This window comes from Tarenaya hassleriana, unplaced genomic scaffold (assembly GCF_000463585.1).
Source record: "Tarenaya hassleriana unplaced genomic scaffold, ASM46358v1 Cleome27, whole genome shotgun sequence".
Classification (NCBI taxonomy): domain Eukaryota; kingdom Viridiplantae; phylum Streptophyta; class Magnoliopsida; order Brassicales; family Cleomaceae; genus Tarenaya; species Tarenaya hassleriana.
This window is the reverse complement of record NW_010965946.1, coordinates 1726521-1743079: the sequence shown is the minus strand read 5'-3', so window position 1 is coordinate 1743079 and position 16559 is coordinate 1726521. Positions and strand designations below refer to the sequence as shown.

The 16559-nt window shown below is 40.6% G+C and overlaps 6 protein-coding genes and 1 long non-coding RNA gene across 8 annotated transcripts in view; 4 read left to right on the top strand and 3 right to left on the bottom strand.

Annotated features, from left to right (window-relative positions):
* The window catches only part of LOC104817432 (ABC transporter B family member 21), a 5860-nt gene extending 4024 nt beyond the window's left edge, over positions 1 to 1836 (top strand). The window contains exons 10-14 of the mRNA XM_010546631.2: positions 1 to 203; positions 298 to 564; positions 656 to 919; positions 1001 to 1294; positions 1381 to 1836. The exon at positions 1 to 203 is cut by the window's left edge and continues 14 nt beyond it. Of these exons, the coding sequence (XP_010544933.1) occupies positions 1 to 203; positions 298 to 564; positions 656 to 919; positions 1001 to 1294; positions 1381 to 1734 (1382 nt within the window). The 3' untranslated portion in view covers positions 1735 to 1836. The remainder of the gene's footprint in view (positions 204 to 297; positions 565 to 655; positions 920 to 1000; positions 1295 to 1380) is intronic.
* LOC104817433 (protein FAM192A) lies at positions 1806 to 3903 on the bottom strand. The gene is made up of 7 exons (XM_010546632.1): positions 3770 to 3903; positions 3579 to 3653; positions 3107 to 3164; positions 2805 to 2860; positions 2472 to 2534; positions 2181 to 2252; positions 1806 to 2068 (listed from the first exon to the last, which is right to left on the bottom strand). The coding sequence occupies exons 1-7, from the start codon at positions 3824 to 3826 to the stop codon at positions 1847 to 1849; spliced, it is 603 nt and encodes a 200-aa protein (XP_010544934.1). The 5' UTR covers positions 3827 to 3903; the 3' UTR covers positions 1806 to 1846.
* A 391-nt stretch (positions 3904 to 4294) lies between these two features.
* On the top strand, positions 4295 to 7948 carry LOC104817431 (proline--tRNA ligase, cytoplasmic). 2 transcript variants are annotated; one of them, XM_010546629.2, is made up of 12 exons: positions 4295 to 4460; positions 4951 to 5100; positions 5236 to 5328; positions 5435 to 5551; positions 5633 to 5820; positions 5979 to 6045; positions 6152 to 6274; positions 6404 to 6556; positions 6744 to 7028; positions 7170 to 7388; positions 7512 to 7605; positions 7688 to 7948. In XM_010546629.2, exons 2-12 carry the CDS (start codon positions 4963 to 4965, stop codon positions 7750 to 7752), a joined length of 1542 nt encoding a protein of 513 aa, XP_010544931.1. In that variant the 5' UTR covers positions 4295 to 4460; positions 4951 to 4962; the 3' UTR covers positions 7753 to 7948. The 2 variants fall into 2 exon arrangements, with proteins under 2 accessions (XP_010544931.1, XP_010544932.1); XM_010546630.2 differs by having other exon boundaries at positions 4295 to 4465.
* A 2049-nt stretch (positions 7949 to 9997) lies between these two features.
* Positions 9998 to 13347, top strand: LOC104817428 (probable polygalacturonase). The gene is made up of 6 exons (XM_010546626.2): positions 9998 to 10778; positions 11149 to 11475; positions 11599 to 11719; positions 11812 to 11986; positions 12102 to 12172; positions 12401 to 13347. Exons 1-6 carry the CDS (start codon positions 10761 to 10763, stop codon positions 13105 to 13107), a joined length of 1419 nt encoding a protein of 472 aa, XP_010544928.1. The 5' UTR covers positions 9998 to 10760; the 3' UTR covers positions 13108 to 13347.
* Positions 13348 to 13354: 7 nt separating this feature from the next.
* LOC104817429 lies at positions 13355 to 13786 on the bottom strand. Its single transcript, XR_772528.1, has 2 exons — positions 13696 to 13786; positions 13355 to 13548 (listed from the first exon to the last, which is right to left on the bottom strand). It is a non-coding gene; the product is annotated as an uncharacterized LOC104817429 (long non-coding RNA).
* A 145-nt stretch (positions 13787 to 13931) lies between these two features.
* Positions 13932 to 15185, top strand: LOC104817430 (probable polygalacturonase; the record flags this gene model as incomplete). The annotated part of the gene is made up of 2 exons (XM_010546628.1): positions 13932 to 14010; positions 14239 to 15185. Coding segments are annotated over 2 exons (786 nt in total), but the record flags the coding sequence as incomplete, so codon positions are not given.
* A 7-nt stretch (positions 15186 to 15192) lies between these two features.
* LOC104817427 (auxin-responsive protein IAA30-like) lies at positions 15193 to 16170 on the bottom strand. Its single transcript, XM_010546625.1, has 3 exons — positions 15816 to 16170; positions 15534 to 15630; positions 15193 to 15386 (listed from the first exon to the last, which is right to left on the bottom strand). The coding sequence occupies exons 1-3, from the start codon at positions 16144 to 16146 to the stop codon at positions 15332 to 15334; spliced, it is 483 nt and encodes a 160-aa protein (XP_010544927.1). The 5' UTR covers positions 16147 to 16170; the 3' UTR covers positions 15193 to 15331.
* Between the last annotated feature and the right edge of the window lie 389 nt (positions 16171 to 16559).

Genomic DNA, 16559 nt, shown 5'->3' with positions numbered 1-16559 from the left:
CGCCCCCAGCCACTATTCGTGGTCTGGTGGGTGATGCATTGGCTCAGGCTGTTCAGAATCTCTCCTCTGTGGTGGCTGGTTTGGTCATTGCGTTTACAGCTTCTTGGCAATTAGCTTTCATTGTTCTCGCCATGCTCCCGCTTATAGCGCTTAATGGGTTCGTATACATGAAGTTCATGAAAGGTTTCAGTGCTGATGCAAAGGTAGATACATACATACACATATACATGTACACAAACACTGGACTGCATCTTTGATTATGTAAATCTTCGTCTGACGGGTTGGAAACTGTTGCAGAAAATGTATGAACAAGCAAGCCAAGTGGCCAATGACGCGGTTGGAAGCATAAGAACAGTAGCTTCTTTCTGCGCGGAAGAAAGGGTGATGAAGATGTACACGAAGAAGTGTGAAGGTCCTATGAAGACAGGGATACGTCAAGGCTTAGTTAGCGGTATCGGTTTTGGGGTTTCCTTCTTCGTCTTGTTCGCTTCTTACGCGACCAGTTTCTACGCAGGAGGTCGGTTGGTGGATGATGGGAAAACCACCTTCGACTCTGTTTTCAGGGTAAACACATTTTTCCGGAGAAACCATAACATGATGATGTTTTGTTTTCTTCCAAAATCTCACGGACGTGTGTTTTGTAATGTCTGAACAGGTGTTCTTTGCTTTGACAATGGCGGCTATGGCCATTTCCCAGTCAAGTTCCTTGACTCCTGATTCAAGCAAAGCAGACGTGGCCGCAGCTTCCATCTTTGCCATTATCGACAGGAAATCAAAGATTGACCCGAGTGATGAATCAGGGACAGTTCTAGACAACGTTAAGGGAGACATCGAGCTCCGTCATGTCAGTTTCAGATACCCATCAAGACCAGACGTCCAGATCTTCCAGGATCTCTGTCTCACCATCCGTTCCGGAAAGGTCAGGGCTTTCACCTCGGAATCGCACAAGATGAACCCTAAAAGTAGAACCCTGATTCCATTTTTCTCTTCTTTGCTACAGACAGTGGCTTTGGTCGGAGAAAGCGGAAGCGGCAAATCGACGGTGATAGCATTGCTGCAGAGGTTTTATGATCCGGATTCGGGTCATATCACTCTCGATGGAGTCGAGATTCAGAGACTGAAGCTCAAATGGCTGAGGCAGCAAATGGGACTGGTGAGCCAAGAACCCGTCTTGTTCAACGACACCATTAGAGCCAACATCGCTTATGGCAAAGGAGGAAACGCTACCGAATCCGAAATCATATCCGCAGCTGAACTCTCCAATGCCCACAGATTCATCAGTGGCCTGCAACAGGTAGAATCAATCTCAGCAAAAATACTCCACTGATTGAATCACGATACTGATACATGAAATGGGCTTGAAAAATTCTATACGAACAGGGGTATGACACGATGGTGGGAGAAAGAGGAGTACAGTTATCAGGAGGACAGAAGCAGCGAGTAGCCATAGCCAGAGCCATTGTGAAGGACCCGAAAGTGCTGTTACTTGACGAAGCAACCAGTGCTCTGGACGCGGAATCTGAGCGGGTGGTTCAGGACGCGCTGGACCGGGTGATGGTAAACCGGACCACCGTGGTGGTGGCTCACCGGTTATCGACCATCAAGAACGCTGACGTCATAGCCGTGGTTAAGAACGGAGTCATCGTTGAGAAGGGGAAGCATGAAACTTTGATCAATATCAAAGACGGTGTTTATGCTTCTTTAGTACAGCTTCATCTGAGTGCTTCTACTTAAACTCTTTTCTTCCTTTTCTTTTTTTTGGTTTGTATTTGCGAGTTTATGAACAAAAGTACATTAACACAGTATGAAACCCAAAAAAAATTGCAGATTTACTCATATGAGAGTGTTAATCGTCTTCACTTTCGTCACAATATGAGACAAGGCCTAGACCCATTTTATTTGTATCATCCTTGGTCATGGCTTTGACAAAAGCTGAGGACTTTCCACTCCCTGGAGTGTCTTTAGGGCTTTCCTCTGATGGCTTAGCCTTCTTTGGCTGTGGCTTCACTTTTATGATCATGTTCAATGGACGGCTGGTCGGGTTCCTCTTCCCTGTTTGTTTCTGTTCCTGATAAAGCAAAAACACCCATGTGTTCATCAAAATGCCATGTCCATGCATGTTTTCAGCATACACACATCCATATCCTTTGGAAATAACCACGGTTACATGATAAACCCACCTGGGTGGGAGAAGGTGCATGCTGTGGTTCCTTCAACTCCTGAACACTTGCTGACTGTGCAGCCACTGCTGCCTGCTAACAAACAGAACCAATAAGGGCGTAATATGAAGAGAAAGATCAAGACTTGACATTAGCTTTCAGACACTGAATATAAAAAATACTCAGTTCATTTGGCCATGGATGTGAAACAAGGGAACAAGAGTGGTTTCTACACTAGAATTTTCTTATCTTAATTCCAGGAACCCGTAAGAATCTAACAGTAAATTTGCGGGGTTCTCCTTTAAAAATGACCTGGAAACTCCTGAGCTGTTCTGCTTCTTCATCTGCCATCTGCCGCTCATACTCCCTTCTCGTCTTTAAAGAAAGAAAACAGAGAATATTTAGAATGGAAACTAAGGATTGAAAGAGATGGCATAAGGGGTGAAGCCCCCCGAATCATTATCATTTTTCTTCTTGGGGTTTCCTCCAGTAAGAACTTACAGATATCAACTCATCAATTCCTAAAAGGGCAGGGCCATAAGATATGCGGTGAATTAAGCATAAAGAAAGAAACAGGACAACATAACTCAAAATTTCCAACTTCAAAAGAGAATATCAGACGCCCAATGCGCAGTTCTCACTCACCGTTTCCAGCTTATCAAGAAACTCGGTCTCATCTTCATCCAAAGCTTTGGGTGGTCCTGGCAAACCAGATAAAAAACCTTTTGATGTTCTTCCCCAAATACTGAACAGAAGGCATAGTTAACTCTTCCTGTTTATAACAGTCACTTGGAAACCAAAAGGAAAGTTCTTGCAAACAAGAAGACCTTCCTAGCCTCCGATCCACTGAAATAATCATGCACAGGTTCAAACCATGGAATCGGATTTGCTTACACTACATCCAAGAAAGCCTGTAAGGGAGTAATAACATAAATAACAACACTCACTATGCTTGAAGCGTTCGTTAAACTCGGCATCTTTCTTCTCTTTATTCTCTCTCAAAATCTGCATTCGAAAGCTCGAATCAAAGTGAGGAAAAGAAAAGAGAGGATGCATCAGTCAAACCAGCAAACAAACCGCCAACAAAGAGCTTAGCTACGAGAGGAAATGGAAAGTATCCTCAGACACAGACCACACAACCCACCTAGCATGACATTTTAGCCACATAACAGAACTCTTTCCACAGTTGTCGTGAATAAATTCTACGCAAAGCTGAAAGCCCATTACAATTCAACAATGCAGTGGGAGGCGTGAGCAATGAGTTCTCAGAAAAGAGGAAACCTTTCTTTGCCCATAATGTGCACACACCACAAACAAATGAGCTGAAAGACGAAAATCGCAGGAGATGCTAACGAAATTGCAAGCAAATTATGAAGCAAAAGAAGAAGAAAAAAGAGTATGGGAAAGAAAGGGAAGAACCTCGTAGAGGGCCTTGTCTCTCAGGAGAGTGCCATCCTCCACTCTTGCACCTCTCGCTTTCTTCGCTTCATCTAACTGTGTCCCCAAATCGATTCAACCGAAAAAGGCATAAGTTTCCTGTCCGAAAGAAACGCTAAACCAAAAAAGAAAAAAAAAACAGGAGGGGACGAATCTAGGGTTTGTGCGGATACCTGCTCCTCCGAGACGAAATTCATCAATCTCACAGGCTTCCCCGATTCTTCCTCCATTTCTGTTCCCCGTTCCCTCTCTCTCTCAGGTTTTCGATCGAAGCATACACTCTCGAATGCTATGATTCCGAATTTTTACGGAGAAGGCACTAACGAACTAAAAAAATACAGTGTGTTATATGGTCCAAGATTTTGGGCTTTCAGTGGATCACATGGAATGGGCCCAAATTGGGCTTTGCAAATAAAGAAGTCCATTGTATCCAAATCCTCTCGTGAAGTAGATGGTATGTCATTACCAATCCATGATTAAACAAATATTCCATGACCTAACCATATTCCAATGATTCCACGAACTAAGATCCAAATGTGATTATAATTTCTGGAGTATAATAAATACAACTAGCGTTGAAAAATCTGCTCCATACTAAGGAATCGTTGACTTTTTGACCGGAACATGGGCCAGGCCCATTTAAATCCATAATTGCCCAATGAGATAGCTTGAACCCTAGTACGTGGCATATTCACTTTGGTGCGAGCTCCGTTACATGGTCGGGAGTTTAATCCCTCTCTCATTTTCGTTCTCCCCTCTTGTTATCTTTCGTTGCCGCTTTTGTCTCCGCCATTTTCTCTGTCTTCTTCGTCTTCGCGGCGGAGATCAAACGAGGAATCGAATCCAAAGTCTCTTTGCTGGGTGGTTAGGTTCCTCTTCTCTTTCCCTTCTTTTGTTTTGCGTTGATCTTGGAATCTGTCGGTTTTTTTTCGGCGTTGTGTCAGAGTTTTTGTTCAACCCGGTGCTCGAATCTGCTTGCCTTATGCGTTTTTCGTTGTATCAGATGTTTTAGATGGTCAATTGGTCGAATTTTGGATTCTTATGTTCTTCAATGTTAGTTTTAATAATATCTTCGTCATTTGACTTGTCTCGACAGTTTTTTAACGAGCTTAGATCTGCTCATTCGTTAGTGCTTGGCAGTGTTTCGCTTCGTTCATTGCACATAACTTTGATTTTGATCTGCCAGAAGCTGCGGTTTGTCGTAACGTTTTCTTGAATCTGCTGGCCCATGCTGGTTGTTTTAGTGGTCAAGGAGGAATAAATTTGGTTTTTGGAGCAAACGTTTTCGCATTTGATTTCATTTACAAAACGTTTGGGTCTCACCTGTTTTTTTTGTTGTTGTTGATGCATTCAGATATAAGCTGATATGGCGGGTCCCGAGGGAAAGAAGAAGGAAGGGAAGAAGGCAGCTGGTGCTGGTGGAAAGAAGAAGGAAGTGAAAAAGGAAACTGGTCTCGGTCTCTCCTACAAGAAAGATGAGAATTTTGGAGAATGGTATTCTGAGGTATGGTTATATTTCACTTCCTTTCAGCATTTCTGCTGTGGTGAAAGTATAAATCTTGTCTTGATTCCCATGAGATCCAATAATGCTTGAATTTTTATCTCTATTTGATGAATGGTGTCTGTTTTGCCTGTCCAGGTTTGTGTCCATGGGGAGATGATCGAATACTATGATATCTCTGGATGTTATATCCTTCGTCCCTGGGCCATGGCAATTTGGGAGATTATGCAAGTGAGCTAGTATCTTCTTTTGGGTTATCCCTTAGTTTAGAATCTTTACATTGACAATTGCAACCCGATATATTGAATCATATTGGTTTCGGTGGGTTTCTTTGTAGACTTTCTTTGATGCGGAAATCAAGAAGATGAAGGTCAAGAACTGCTACTTCCCTCTGTTTGTATCACCTGGTGTCCTCGAGAAGGAGAAGGACCATATAGAGGGATTTGCTCCTGAGGTGTGTGGTGTGTCTGAAATCTAGAGGAATTGTCTTTATGATGACATGTCTTTGTTTAGCGTATCTAAATGTTATGTCTAGGTTGCTTGGGTTACAAAATCAGGCAAATCTGAACTGGAAGTTCCAATTGCTATCCGCCCAACTAGTGAGACTGTGATGTATCCATACTACTCCAAGTGGATACGAGGACACCGTGACTTGCCTTTGAGGCTTAACCAATGGTGCAATGTTGTCAGATGGGAGTTCAGCAATCCCACTCCATTTATCAGGTATTTGTCAAATGTTTAGTTTCACTGAATTCGTTGTGTTGATTGATTCTGTGCCTAGATGTTATTCTAGACCTAGCTTGCTTTTGGAAATTAATGTTTCTGCCGTCAAAGCTCTTGATACAGGAAATTTATCAGCTTGCTTGCCAATTTTATTGCAGGAGCCGTGAGTTCCTCTGGCAGGAAGGGCACACTGCTTTCGCCACTAAAGAAGAGGCTGATGAAGAGGTGTGAGAACATAAACTTTTACCTGTGGGCCAATACGGCCCGCTTATTTTACTATATGAACTCTTTTAGTTGCACAACGTGATTTGGAAGTTCATATACCTTTTAGGTTCTTCAAATATTGGAACTTTACCGTCGCATTTATGAAGAATTCCTAGCAATCCCAGTCGTAAAAGGTATGAAGAGTGAAAACGAGAAGTTTGCTGGTGGACTCTACACCACAAGTGTAGAGGTATGTGACTTTTATGCCTATCTTTTTTTCTGGGCTGACAAGGAATATGCTCAAATGTATCTATCTTATAACTTTACTCTTGGAATTTTGTCTGCATTTATAAAGTGGTACTCTCATGTCATGTGTTAGGCTTTCATTCCTAACACGGGCCGTGGTGTACAAGGTGCAACATCGCATTGTTTGGGCCAAAACTTTGCGAAGATGTTCGATATTAACTTTGAAAACGAGAAAGGAGAGAAAGGGATGGTGTGGCAAAATTCTTGGGCATACAGTACTAGAACGGTGAGCTTCATTCAGAAATTCTTGCTCATGGTTTTCATGGCTGCGTTCTTTTGGAATTTTGTAGTTTACATGATATGGAAAAGCTTTCCTCTCTCTTCTTTTCAAAGACTACTGACTACATTATGTTGATGTTCTTACACTTAAACACTGTTGTTCTAAGCTCTTTCAATTTCAAAACATTGTATAGATTGGAGTTCTAATCATGACCCATGGAGATGACAAAGGCTTGGTGCTCCCTCCCAAAGTTGCATCTGTTCAAGTTGTTGTGATCCCTGTGCCTTACAAAGATGCCGATACCAAGGGAATATTCGATGCATGTGCTGCCACTGTATCTGCCTTGTCGGAAGCAGGTATTTCTGCTGAAGCAGATTTTAGAGACAACTACTCACCTGGCTGGAAGTACTCTCACTGGGAAATGAAGGGTGTTCCATTAAGAATTGAAATTGGACCCAAAGATTTGGCCAACAACCAGGTCAGTGTTTAGTGCTCCTCTCTTGTATCTTCCATCTAGAAATGGCAACCGAGAAATGACCTGTTGACAAACTTCTTATAGGCCTGATCATGTTGTTGATGTCTGGTAATAGAAAATCTATATGGTTTGCATCCACAACAGGTCAGGACAGTGAGGCGAGACAATGGGGTGAAGACAGATATCTCGAGAGACAGCTTAGTCGAACAAGTTAAGGAGATCCTTGACAAGATACAGCAGAACCTGTACGAGGTGGCGAAGCAAAAGAAGGATGCCTGTGTTCAAGTGGCCAAAACTTGGGACGAATTTGTGGAAGCGCTCGGCCAAAAGAAATTGATCTTAGCTCCATGGTGTGATGAAGAAGTGCGTCCTCTTGCCCAGAATCTTATCCCCCCATAAAAGTCATCGAACTAGCCGATCAAAGACCCATCCAAATAACCAACATTTTCCGATTAAATTTTTTTTTTCTTTTTTGGGTTATTACAGGAAGTGGAGAGGGATGTGAAGGCACGGACCAAAGGTGAAATGGGAGCAGCTAAGTCACTCTGCTCCCCATTCGACCAGCCTGAACTCCCCGAAGGTAACCTCTCACAATGTCTATCTATATATAGTTATCACTTGTATTGTACATGTTACAACTTCAAAACGTGTTGTTTGTGCAGGCACCCTTTGCTTTGCCTCGGGGAAACCAGCCAAGAAGTGGACCTACTGGGGAAGGAGTTACTAAATTTTCAATGTCACGTCGCTGCGTTTTTTTTCTGTCTGCTGATAAAATCCTGTTGCTGTCTGCTGAAATGTCATAAACGACCGGAAATTTCTTATTTTGCGGCTTAAAAGGCGCTTCTATTTATTCAGTTTTGAGCGAAACCGTTGATTGATGTGATTTTGTAACCCTCCTGCCCTTTTTTATTTGGCGTGCGTAATTTGGGAATTATTATAAACATATGTTTAAATTAGGGGTGGGCATTTTAACCCGTAACCCGGGGGTTTGGAGTTACCCGGCTTAACAAGTACCCGAATAAAGGGTACCCGAATATTAACGATGATGAGATCGAGTATTAATAAGACTAAATTTTCGACCCCCGAGTCCGAGTGGGGGTTCAATTATTTTACAAAGGGTACTTGGGGTACCCGGTATATTTGTTAAAAATCTAAAATATACTTTATATCTATAACATTTTTGTCTAAATTATTCTTATTATTTATTAAAATACTTTTATTTTAGTTAATTTTTTTTATATTCTAAACCTTTCTATACAAAAATTTCATCATTCTAAATCTCATCCTATATAACCGAATCAACCATTCATCTCTCTCTCAAAATTTTAGTCATCCCTCTTCATCGTGAATTTTTCTCTTTATACTTTGACCTCTCTCATTTGTATTTTCTATATCTATCATTTTATAGTTCAAAATTTTATAAATCGTATGGGTCCGGGTACCCGCGAAGACAAGACCGAGAATCTCATTAAACCCGAGCTACAAGTACCCGGATTTTATGAAGCCAAGACTGAGATAATATTTTTGTAAAACCCGTGGTAATGAAGACGAGACAGGGTTTTCTAAAAATTGGGGGTACCCGACCCGTGCCCACCCCTAGTTTAAATACACAATTACGAATTCTAAAAATACATCCGCTTCCTACTCCTAGTACTGCTCATAACAAAAATCATCTGTATTTTCATTTCATTGAAAGTGCCGATGATTAAAGATAAAAGGTAAAGATAAAAGTGTTGAATGGATTTAGTTTTTGCATTTCGTTTTTGGTTTTTAGATTTTAATTTTTAATTTTCGGTTTTTGAATTTTATAGATTTGTAAATTTAAAAAAACGTCGCTTTTAGTTTTTAAGTGATTTTTTTCATGAATTAAATTTAAAATTTTTTAGAAAAATCAAATTAAAAGAAACTTAATTGTTAGTTTTTGAAATCGAAAAAGTTTGAAAGTTCTTCCCAGCCTAAATTTAAAACCAAAATATGGACTACTGCGCAGCATGATCATCCATAAAAGTATCCGTAAAATTGAAATTTTGTCCAAACAAAAATGTATGGCACAACTATGATCTGTCTTGTAGGATTGTGCTCTAATGTCACAAAGGCTCTCTTTTTATTTTTATTTGATTGCGTCGTTTTTGTCACTAATTAAGTATAATTAAGCGTGTGTATGTTTCTCATAAATTGCATGATTATCCCTGATTACGCCGAGAGAGAGAGAGACCGACCCATATATATGTAATATGTGTGTTTGCTGATTTTAGACCAAATAAAAATGTAGAATAATTATGTTGCGTTACATAGGATATGATGCAGCCTTTATTTGCACACATCATTTCGTCTCTCTTGTCTCTCTCCCTTCGTTTTGTATAATTTCCTGCCCCATTCGTCAACAAATTTTCAAAATAATTTTTTTTTTGTATTTTATTTTTATTATGTATTTCATTTCTTTTATTATAGGAGGTCTATTGCTCATCATTGGTCTACTGACCCTCGATTCTGCGACCAAAAATTCAAAACGGGGAAAAATAAAGAAACCGATTGACTCTGTTATGCATTTTCCATTGGATGATGATGATACATAACAATCAGTAAAATCGTCGACCAAAAGTGATATACGATATCATATTATAGAGCTATAAAATATGGTTGTGTATATAAGATACGGTACCACCTACGTCTAAATACAGGGTTTTATAATAGTGGGAAAAAAAACTCATAACGAAAGATCAAAATCAAAATAATATGTGCAGCCAATCTCTAATCACTGCGGCCTGCTGCGACATGTACAAACGGTTCCGCAAAAAAAATCAGCTTTTTCATATTTCCCGGATGAAAACGACACCGTTTGTCTCGTGATGCCAAAACGATGAGCAGAGAATTTTTTTTTTTTTTTTTTGAAAACAAACAAACAAGGACACAAACAAGAAGTCGGGAAAAAAAAAGGAGAGCACTTTACGAAAACCCTTTTCTTTGTATGCGTCGGCGGAAGATGCAGAAATCCATGCCAATTTTCCATTTTTCCTCCTGTTTCCGTATTATTTTTTTCGCTCGGATCACATGGAATACGTTGAATTCAAAAAAAAAGAAAGAAAAAGAGATGGCTTGGTCGAAGCTAGCGTTGATTAACAGATGGGAACTGGACTCTCTCTCTCTCTCTCTCTCTCTGTCTCTCTGTCCCTCTTTGTCTCTTTCTCACAGAACATCAGAGCGCGTTGCCAAAACAGCTTAGATTTCATCGACTGTGTTTTCTTTTTTATTTTAATCTTTGTTGCTTTAATTTGGTGTTTCCCCTTTCTGGGTTTCTCTTGTTTGCCATTATCGTACGGTCGCTGTAGCGAGGAGAAAAGAAGCGTATGCTAAAGAGACGGTGATGGTAATGGATACGGGGAAGGTGAAGGATGGGCCTACTGCTTGAATTTTGGCGGGCAGCAACGGTCACTTTCAATGATTTTTTTCCCTCTGTTGGTGCCGGTGGCTCCCTCTTAACACTGACCCATCTAATCAGTCTTGCAACTTGCTCATACAGAGAAAGAGAGGGGGAGAGAGAGAGAGAGATTGGTTTTTGGGTAGTCGGGTTCAGATGGTGATCTTTCTCTTATGAGAGAAAGGCAGTCAAAGCAAATAAATCCGGTTGTTGGGTTGCGAAGATCTTCTCTTGTGTTTCAGTTTCTGCATCTTCTTTTGCTTTTTTCGGCGGTGGAGCTGAATAATTAGTTGAAGGGGATCGTAGATCTCATTCATATGAAGAGATCTTTCCTTGTAAGTTACTATCTTTATGCATCGAATTTTGCTTTTGCTGCACATAACATTGTTAAGATCCAGGGTTTCTCTCCATTTGGTAAATCTTGTCAGTGAGATCTTAACTGCAAATCTCTAGCTGCTTCCTCATAGGATCATCATAATCTTATCTCCCCACTGCAATGTTTAAGGAAAGATGGAGACTTTTCGTGGAATTTAAGGTTTTTTGCTGTTCAAGATTTTTATCCTCTTCTACTTACATTAGCATGTTGCTGGTGAAATGTAGCTCATCCAACTCTGCGCCCTTTGGATCTTGTTAAAGTTTTATGCCCAAGTATGGTTTTATTTAGATTGAAACTTGAGAAATCTCAGGGTTTTGTGTGTGTTTCAGCTGTTGTATGTGCTTCTGGTCCTGGAATTGCTAGATGGAGCTCTGTGGGCTGTGGAAGGCAGCCTTCATTGTGAGTACTTGGACTTGAATTCAGGGAGTTTTGTCCGGCCTCATAGCGTCTCCATAACCGAGTTTGGAGCTGTTGGAGATGGGGTGGCCTTGAACACTAAAGCCTTTCAGAATGCAATGTTCTACCTCAATTCTTTCTCTGATAAAGGTGGTGCCAAGCTTTTTGTACCCTCTGGCCGGTGGTTAACCGGAAGTTTCGATCTCATCAGTCATCTCACTCTATGGCTAGATAAGGGCGCTACCATTCTCGGGTCAATGGCAAGTCTCTGTCTTTACATCACCCTTTTGTTCCCTTGTTATAAGCACAGCTTGTTACATCAGCCCTGATCTCCGGAGTAAGATATGTGCTATCTGATTGCTTATATAGCTTACTTTCCTCAGGACCCGGGTGATTGGCCAGTTGTTGATCCATTACCATCATATGGGCGAGGAAGGGAGTTGCCCGGGGGAAGGCATAGGAGTCTTATATATGGCCAAAACCTGACAGATGTGGTTATAACAGGTGTGATTATGGTTTTCGATGAAGTATATCTTCTTTTATTTTTTTGGGTTTGTGCGAACTCTTCGATGTCGCTGCTGACGCGTGTATTACAGGTGAGAATGGTACAATCGATGGCCAAGGAAGTGTATGGTGGGATTGGTTTAGAAATGGAGAGCTGAATTATACGAGACCGCATCTTGTTGAGCTGGTGAACTCAACTGGTGTAGTAGTCTCCAACCTGACATTCTTGAACTCACCCTTCTGGAACATCCACCCAGTGTACTGCAGGTCATCTAACTTATAAACTCTCATCTATTTCCGTATATTTTTTCCGCTGAATTGTTAGTAAGGGAAGTATCTGAGATGGGTTTTCTTTTATCTTCTTTTGTTTTCTGTGGAATAGTGATGTTGTTGTAAAGAATCTCACTATCTTGGCTCCACTTGAATCTCCAAATACAGACGGAGTCGATCCAGGTGAGCTTCCAGCTTATATACCCTGCCGTTCTAAATCGAGTAGATTGTTACTTTTGGAGTCGAGGTTTCACAAAAGCAAGACCGTGGTTTGATAGGAAACTTGGATAAGATTGCTCTGTTTTCAGTGTTCTTCTGACAGAGAACTAGACTTTCTGTTTGTGTTCATATATTTGGATTCATGTTGTCATTGTTGTTGAGGTTTCAGCTGAGGTTTACATTCACACGCAGATTCATCCAATGATGTTTGCATAGAGGACTGCTATATAGTGACAGGAGATGATCTTGTTTCCATAAAAAGCGGATGGGATGAGTATGGAATATCGTATGCACGTCCAAGCACTAGGATCAAGATCAGCCGTTTGACCGGGCAAACTACTTCCAGTTCAGGCATCGCCATTGGAAGCGAAATGTCAGGGGGAGTGTCCGAAATCCACGTAGAAGACGTACATTTATACAACTCAAAGACAGGTATAAGAATCAAGACATCCCCGGGGAGAGGAGGATATGTAAGGAACGTTTACGTATCGAACGTGAAGCTGGAGAATGTAAGTATCGCCATTCGGTTCACGGGGCAATACGGGGAACACCCAGATGGAAAATACGACCCGAAAGCCTTTCCCTTGATCGAAAAGATCACGTTTGAGAATTTTACAGGGGACAGCATCGGAGTTGCAGGTCTCTTTCAAGGTATCGAGGGAGATGAGTTCAAGAATATCTGTCTGGTTAATGTTTCTCTGCAAGTGAAGAGCTCGAGGAAATCGCCATGGAAGTGCTCGTATGTTCGAGGGTATTCTCAGTGGGTTTCGCCTGACATCACTTGCGATCCTCTGCAAGAAACCATATTTCCTGATCATAGTTCAGACTGTTACGGTCTTAAGAATGTTCTCCAGAGATCGGGCAGCCAAAGCAGAAGATCCTGGTTGCTGTCTTGGTAAGTACAAGAACCACTTGCTTGGTTGTGAAGAAATCAATTCTCCTTTCTTTCTTTTTCTTTTCCGTGAAGGATTTCGATTTTAGAGATGGGAAATTTTTTATTCTTGGGTTGATGAATTTTGTTTTTTCTTTTTCTTTTTTCCCTATTTTTCTGTAATTCTGTATGCAGTGAAGAAAATAATCCGAGTGATTTCCCATATGTGAGGATTTTTTTTTTATTTTGGAAACAGTTTTTATGGATTTTTCATGTTTTTTTTTTTTTACAGAGTGGGTCAAATGTATTTGTTCATCCTCCTACCTAAGATTCCATTGTACATTACTTATATTTCCCAAAAAAAAAAAATGAACCCACAAAACGTAAAAGAGTTCTTCCACTTGCACGTAGAAGTCAATAGTGGTAAGCCCTCGTGATCTTCAATCTTCTCACACTTGACAAGAACATCCTTCCATCAAAAAACAACTTAGTTTTAGTAGTGATAATATGTATATACATACATACATATATGTATGTAAAACTTTAAAATCATAAATAATGATAACAAAATGAAAAGATAAAACAATATATATATAGTGAGATGGAGAGTACTCACTCCCAAGGGACATCGCCAACCATCATCCAGTCGCCTTCCTTGTCGGCGTACGTTAGCACGTGTGTCTTCTCGCTGCATGTCTCTTCCTCTTCCGCCCCTGCTTCCATTTTTTTTTAATTACGTTTAGTATTGTATGAATCGTATAAATAATATATATCATAGTACGAAAAGAAAATCCGACAATTCTAATAAGTTTTACGCTGAAATCGTACACATGCACATTCACATGCATATATATATATATAGATGTTGTTGTAAAGAATCTCACTATCTTGGCTCCACTTGAATCTCCAAATACAGACGGAGTCGATCCAGGTGAGCTTCCAGCTTATATACCCTGCCGTTCTAAATCGAGTAGATTGTTACTTTTGGAGTCGAGGTTTCACAAAAGCAAGACCGTGGTTTGATAGGAAACTTGGATAAGATTGCTCTGTTTTCAGTGTTCTTCTGACAGAGAACTAGACTTTCTGTTTGTGTTCATATATTTGGATTCATGTTGTCATTGTTGTTGAGGTTTCAGCTGAGGTTTACATTCACACGCAGATTCATCCAATGATGTTTGCATAGAGGACTGCTATATAGTGACAGGAGATGATCTTGTTTCCATAAAAAGCGGATGGGATGAGTATGGAATATCGTATGCACGTCCAAGCACTAGGATCAAGATCAGCCGTTTGACCGGGCAAACTACTTCCAGTTCAGGCATCGCCATTGGAAGCGAAATGTCAGGGGGAGTGTCCGAAATCCACGTAGAAGACGTACATTTATACAACTCAAAGACAGGTATAAGAATCAAGACATCCCCGGGGAGAGGAGGATATGTAAGGAACGTTTACGTATCGAACGTGAAGCTGGAGAATGTAAGTATCGCCATTCGGTTCACGGGGCAATACGGGGAACACCCAGATGGAAAATACGACCCGAAAGCCTTTCCCTTGATCGAAAAGATCACGTTTGAGAATTTTACAGGGGACAGCATCGGAGTTGCAGGTCTCTTTCAAGGTATCGAGGGAGATGAGTTCAAGAATATCTGTCTGGTTAATGTTTCTCTGCAAGTGAAGAGCTCGAGGAAATCGCCATGGAAGTGCTCGTATGTTCGAGGGTATTCTCAGTGGGTTTCGCCTGACATCACTTGCGATCCTCTGCAAGAAACCATATTTCCTGATCATAGTTCAGACTGTTACGGTCTTAAGAATGTTCTCCAGAGATCGGGCAGCCAAAGCAGAAGATCCTGGTTGCTGTCTTGGTAAGTACAAGAACCACTTGCTTGGTTGTGAAGAAATCAATTCTCCTTTCTTTCTTTTTCTTTTCCGTGAAGGATTTCGATTTTAGAGATGGGAAATTTTTTATTCTTGGGTTGATGAATTTTGTTTTTTCTTTTTCTTTTTTCCCTATTTTTCTGTAATTCTGTATGCAGTGAAGAAAATAATCCGAGTGATTTCCCATATGTGAGGATTTTTTTTTTATTTTGGAAACAGTTTTTATGGATTTTTCATGTTTTTTTTTTTTTACAGAGTGGGTCAAATGTATTTGTTCATCCTCCTACCTAAGATTCCATTGTACATTACTTATATTTCCCAAAAAAAAAAAATGAACCCACAAAACGTAAAAGAGTTCTTCCACTTGCACGTAGAAGTCAATAGTGGTAAGCCCTCGTGATCTTCAATCTTCTCACACTTGACAAGAACATCCTTCCATCAAAAAACAACTTAGTTTTAGTAGTGATAATATGTATATACATACATACATATATGTATGTAAAACTTTAAAATCATAAATAATGATAACAAAATGAAAAGATAAAACAATATATATATAGTGAGATGGAGAGTACTCACTCCCAAGGGACATCGCCAACCATCATCCAGTCGCCTTCCTTGTCGGCGTACGTTAGCACGTGTGTCTTCTCGCTGCATGTCTCTTCCTCTTCCGCCCCTGCTTCCATTTTTTTTTAATTACGTTTAGTATTGTATGAATCGTATAAATAATATATATCATAGTACGAAAAGAAAATCCGACAATTCTAATAAGTTTTACGATGAAATCGTACACATGCACATTCACATGCATATATATATATATACATAGAGAGAGAGAGAGAGAGAGAGAGAGAGACGTACAGAGGATGGAGGTGTCGAACATGAGATCGAGAGTAGTGATAAGGTGGTGATAACCAGCGAGAGCGAAGAGATCGATCTTTCTTCCGATGGGAACACCCTCCATGTTCACCTTCACGTATAAGCTCCCAACGCTGCTACACTCTCTCTCTTCCTCCTCCTCCATCTCCACCGCCTCTTCTTCTTCCTCCTCCTCCTCGTACTTCATCGCCGTCGACGACCCGAAACTCAGTCCGAGTCTCAGGTCCGTACTCAGGTTCCGGCTCATCCAGAATGGGTTGCTCTTGCTGCTACTCTCTATCGACGACGACGACGAGCTTCTCCCTCTCCCCATTTCTCTCTCTCTCTCTCTCTAGGCCGATCCAGATAAGGCAGTGAGCCGCCATGCCTGTTTTGAACGTGCGAGTATATATAGAGGGGAAGATATGAATAATTTAATACGGAAGCAAAAACTTTATTTGATTTTGCAAGAGATGTTGTCTGTGTAGTAGCAGACAAGCACACGTGTCATGCGAGACTCGGTCAAAATCCTGTTCTAAACAGTCGCGCGTCTTTATTTTGATTCAACGGAAATGTGATTGAAATTTAAACAAGCCATTGGTACGTCATCGGTGACTCATACAATTAAGAGTTAGTGTATCATGCGATTATATGCGATGAGACATATAAATATATACTCATGCAATTAGAATTATGTATAGGTGTATTTACATAAATCTGTGTATGTATATATATATATATATATAT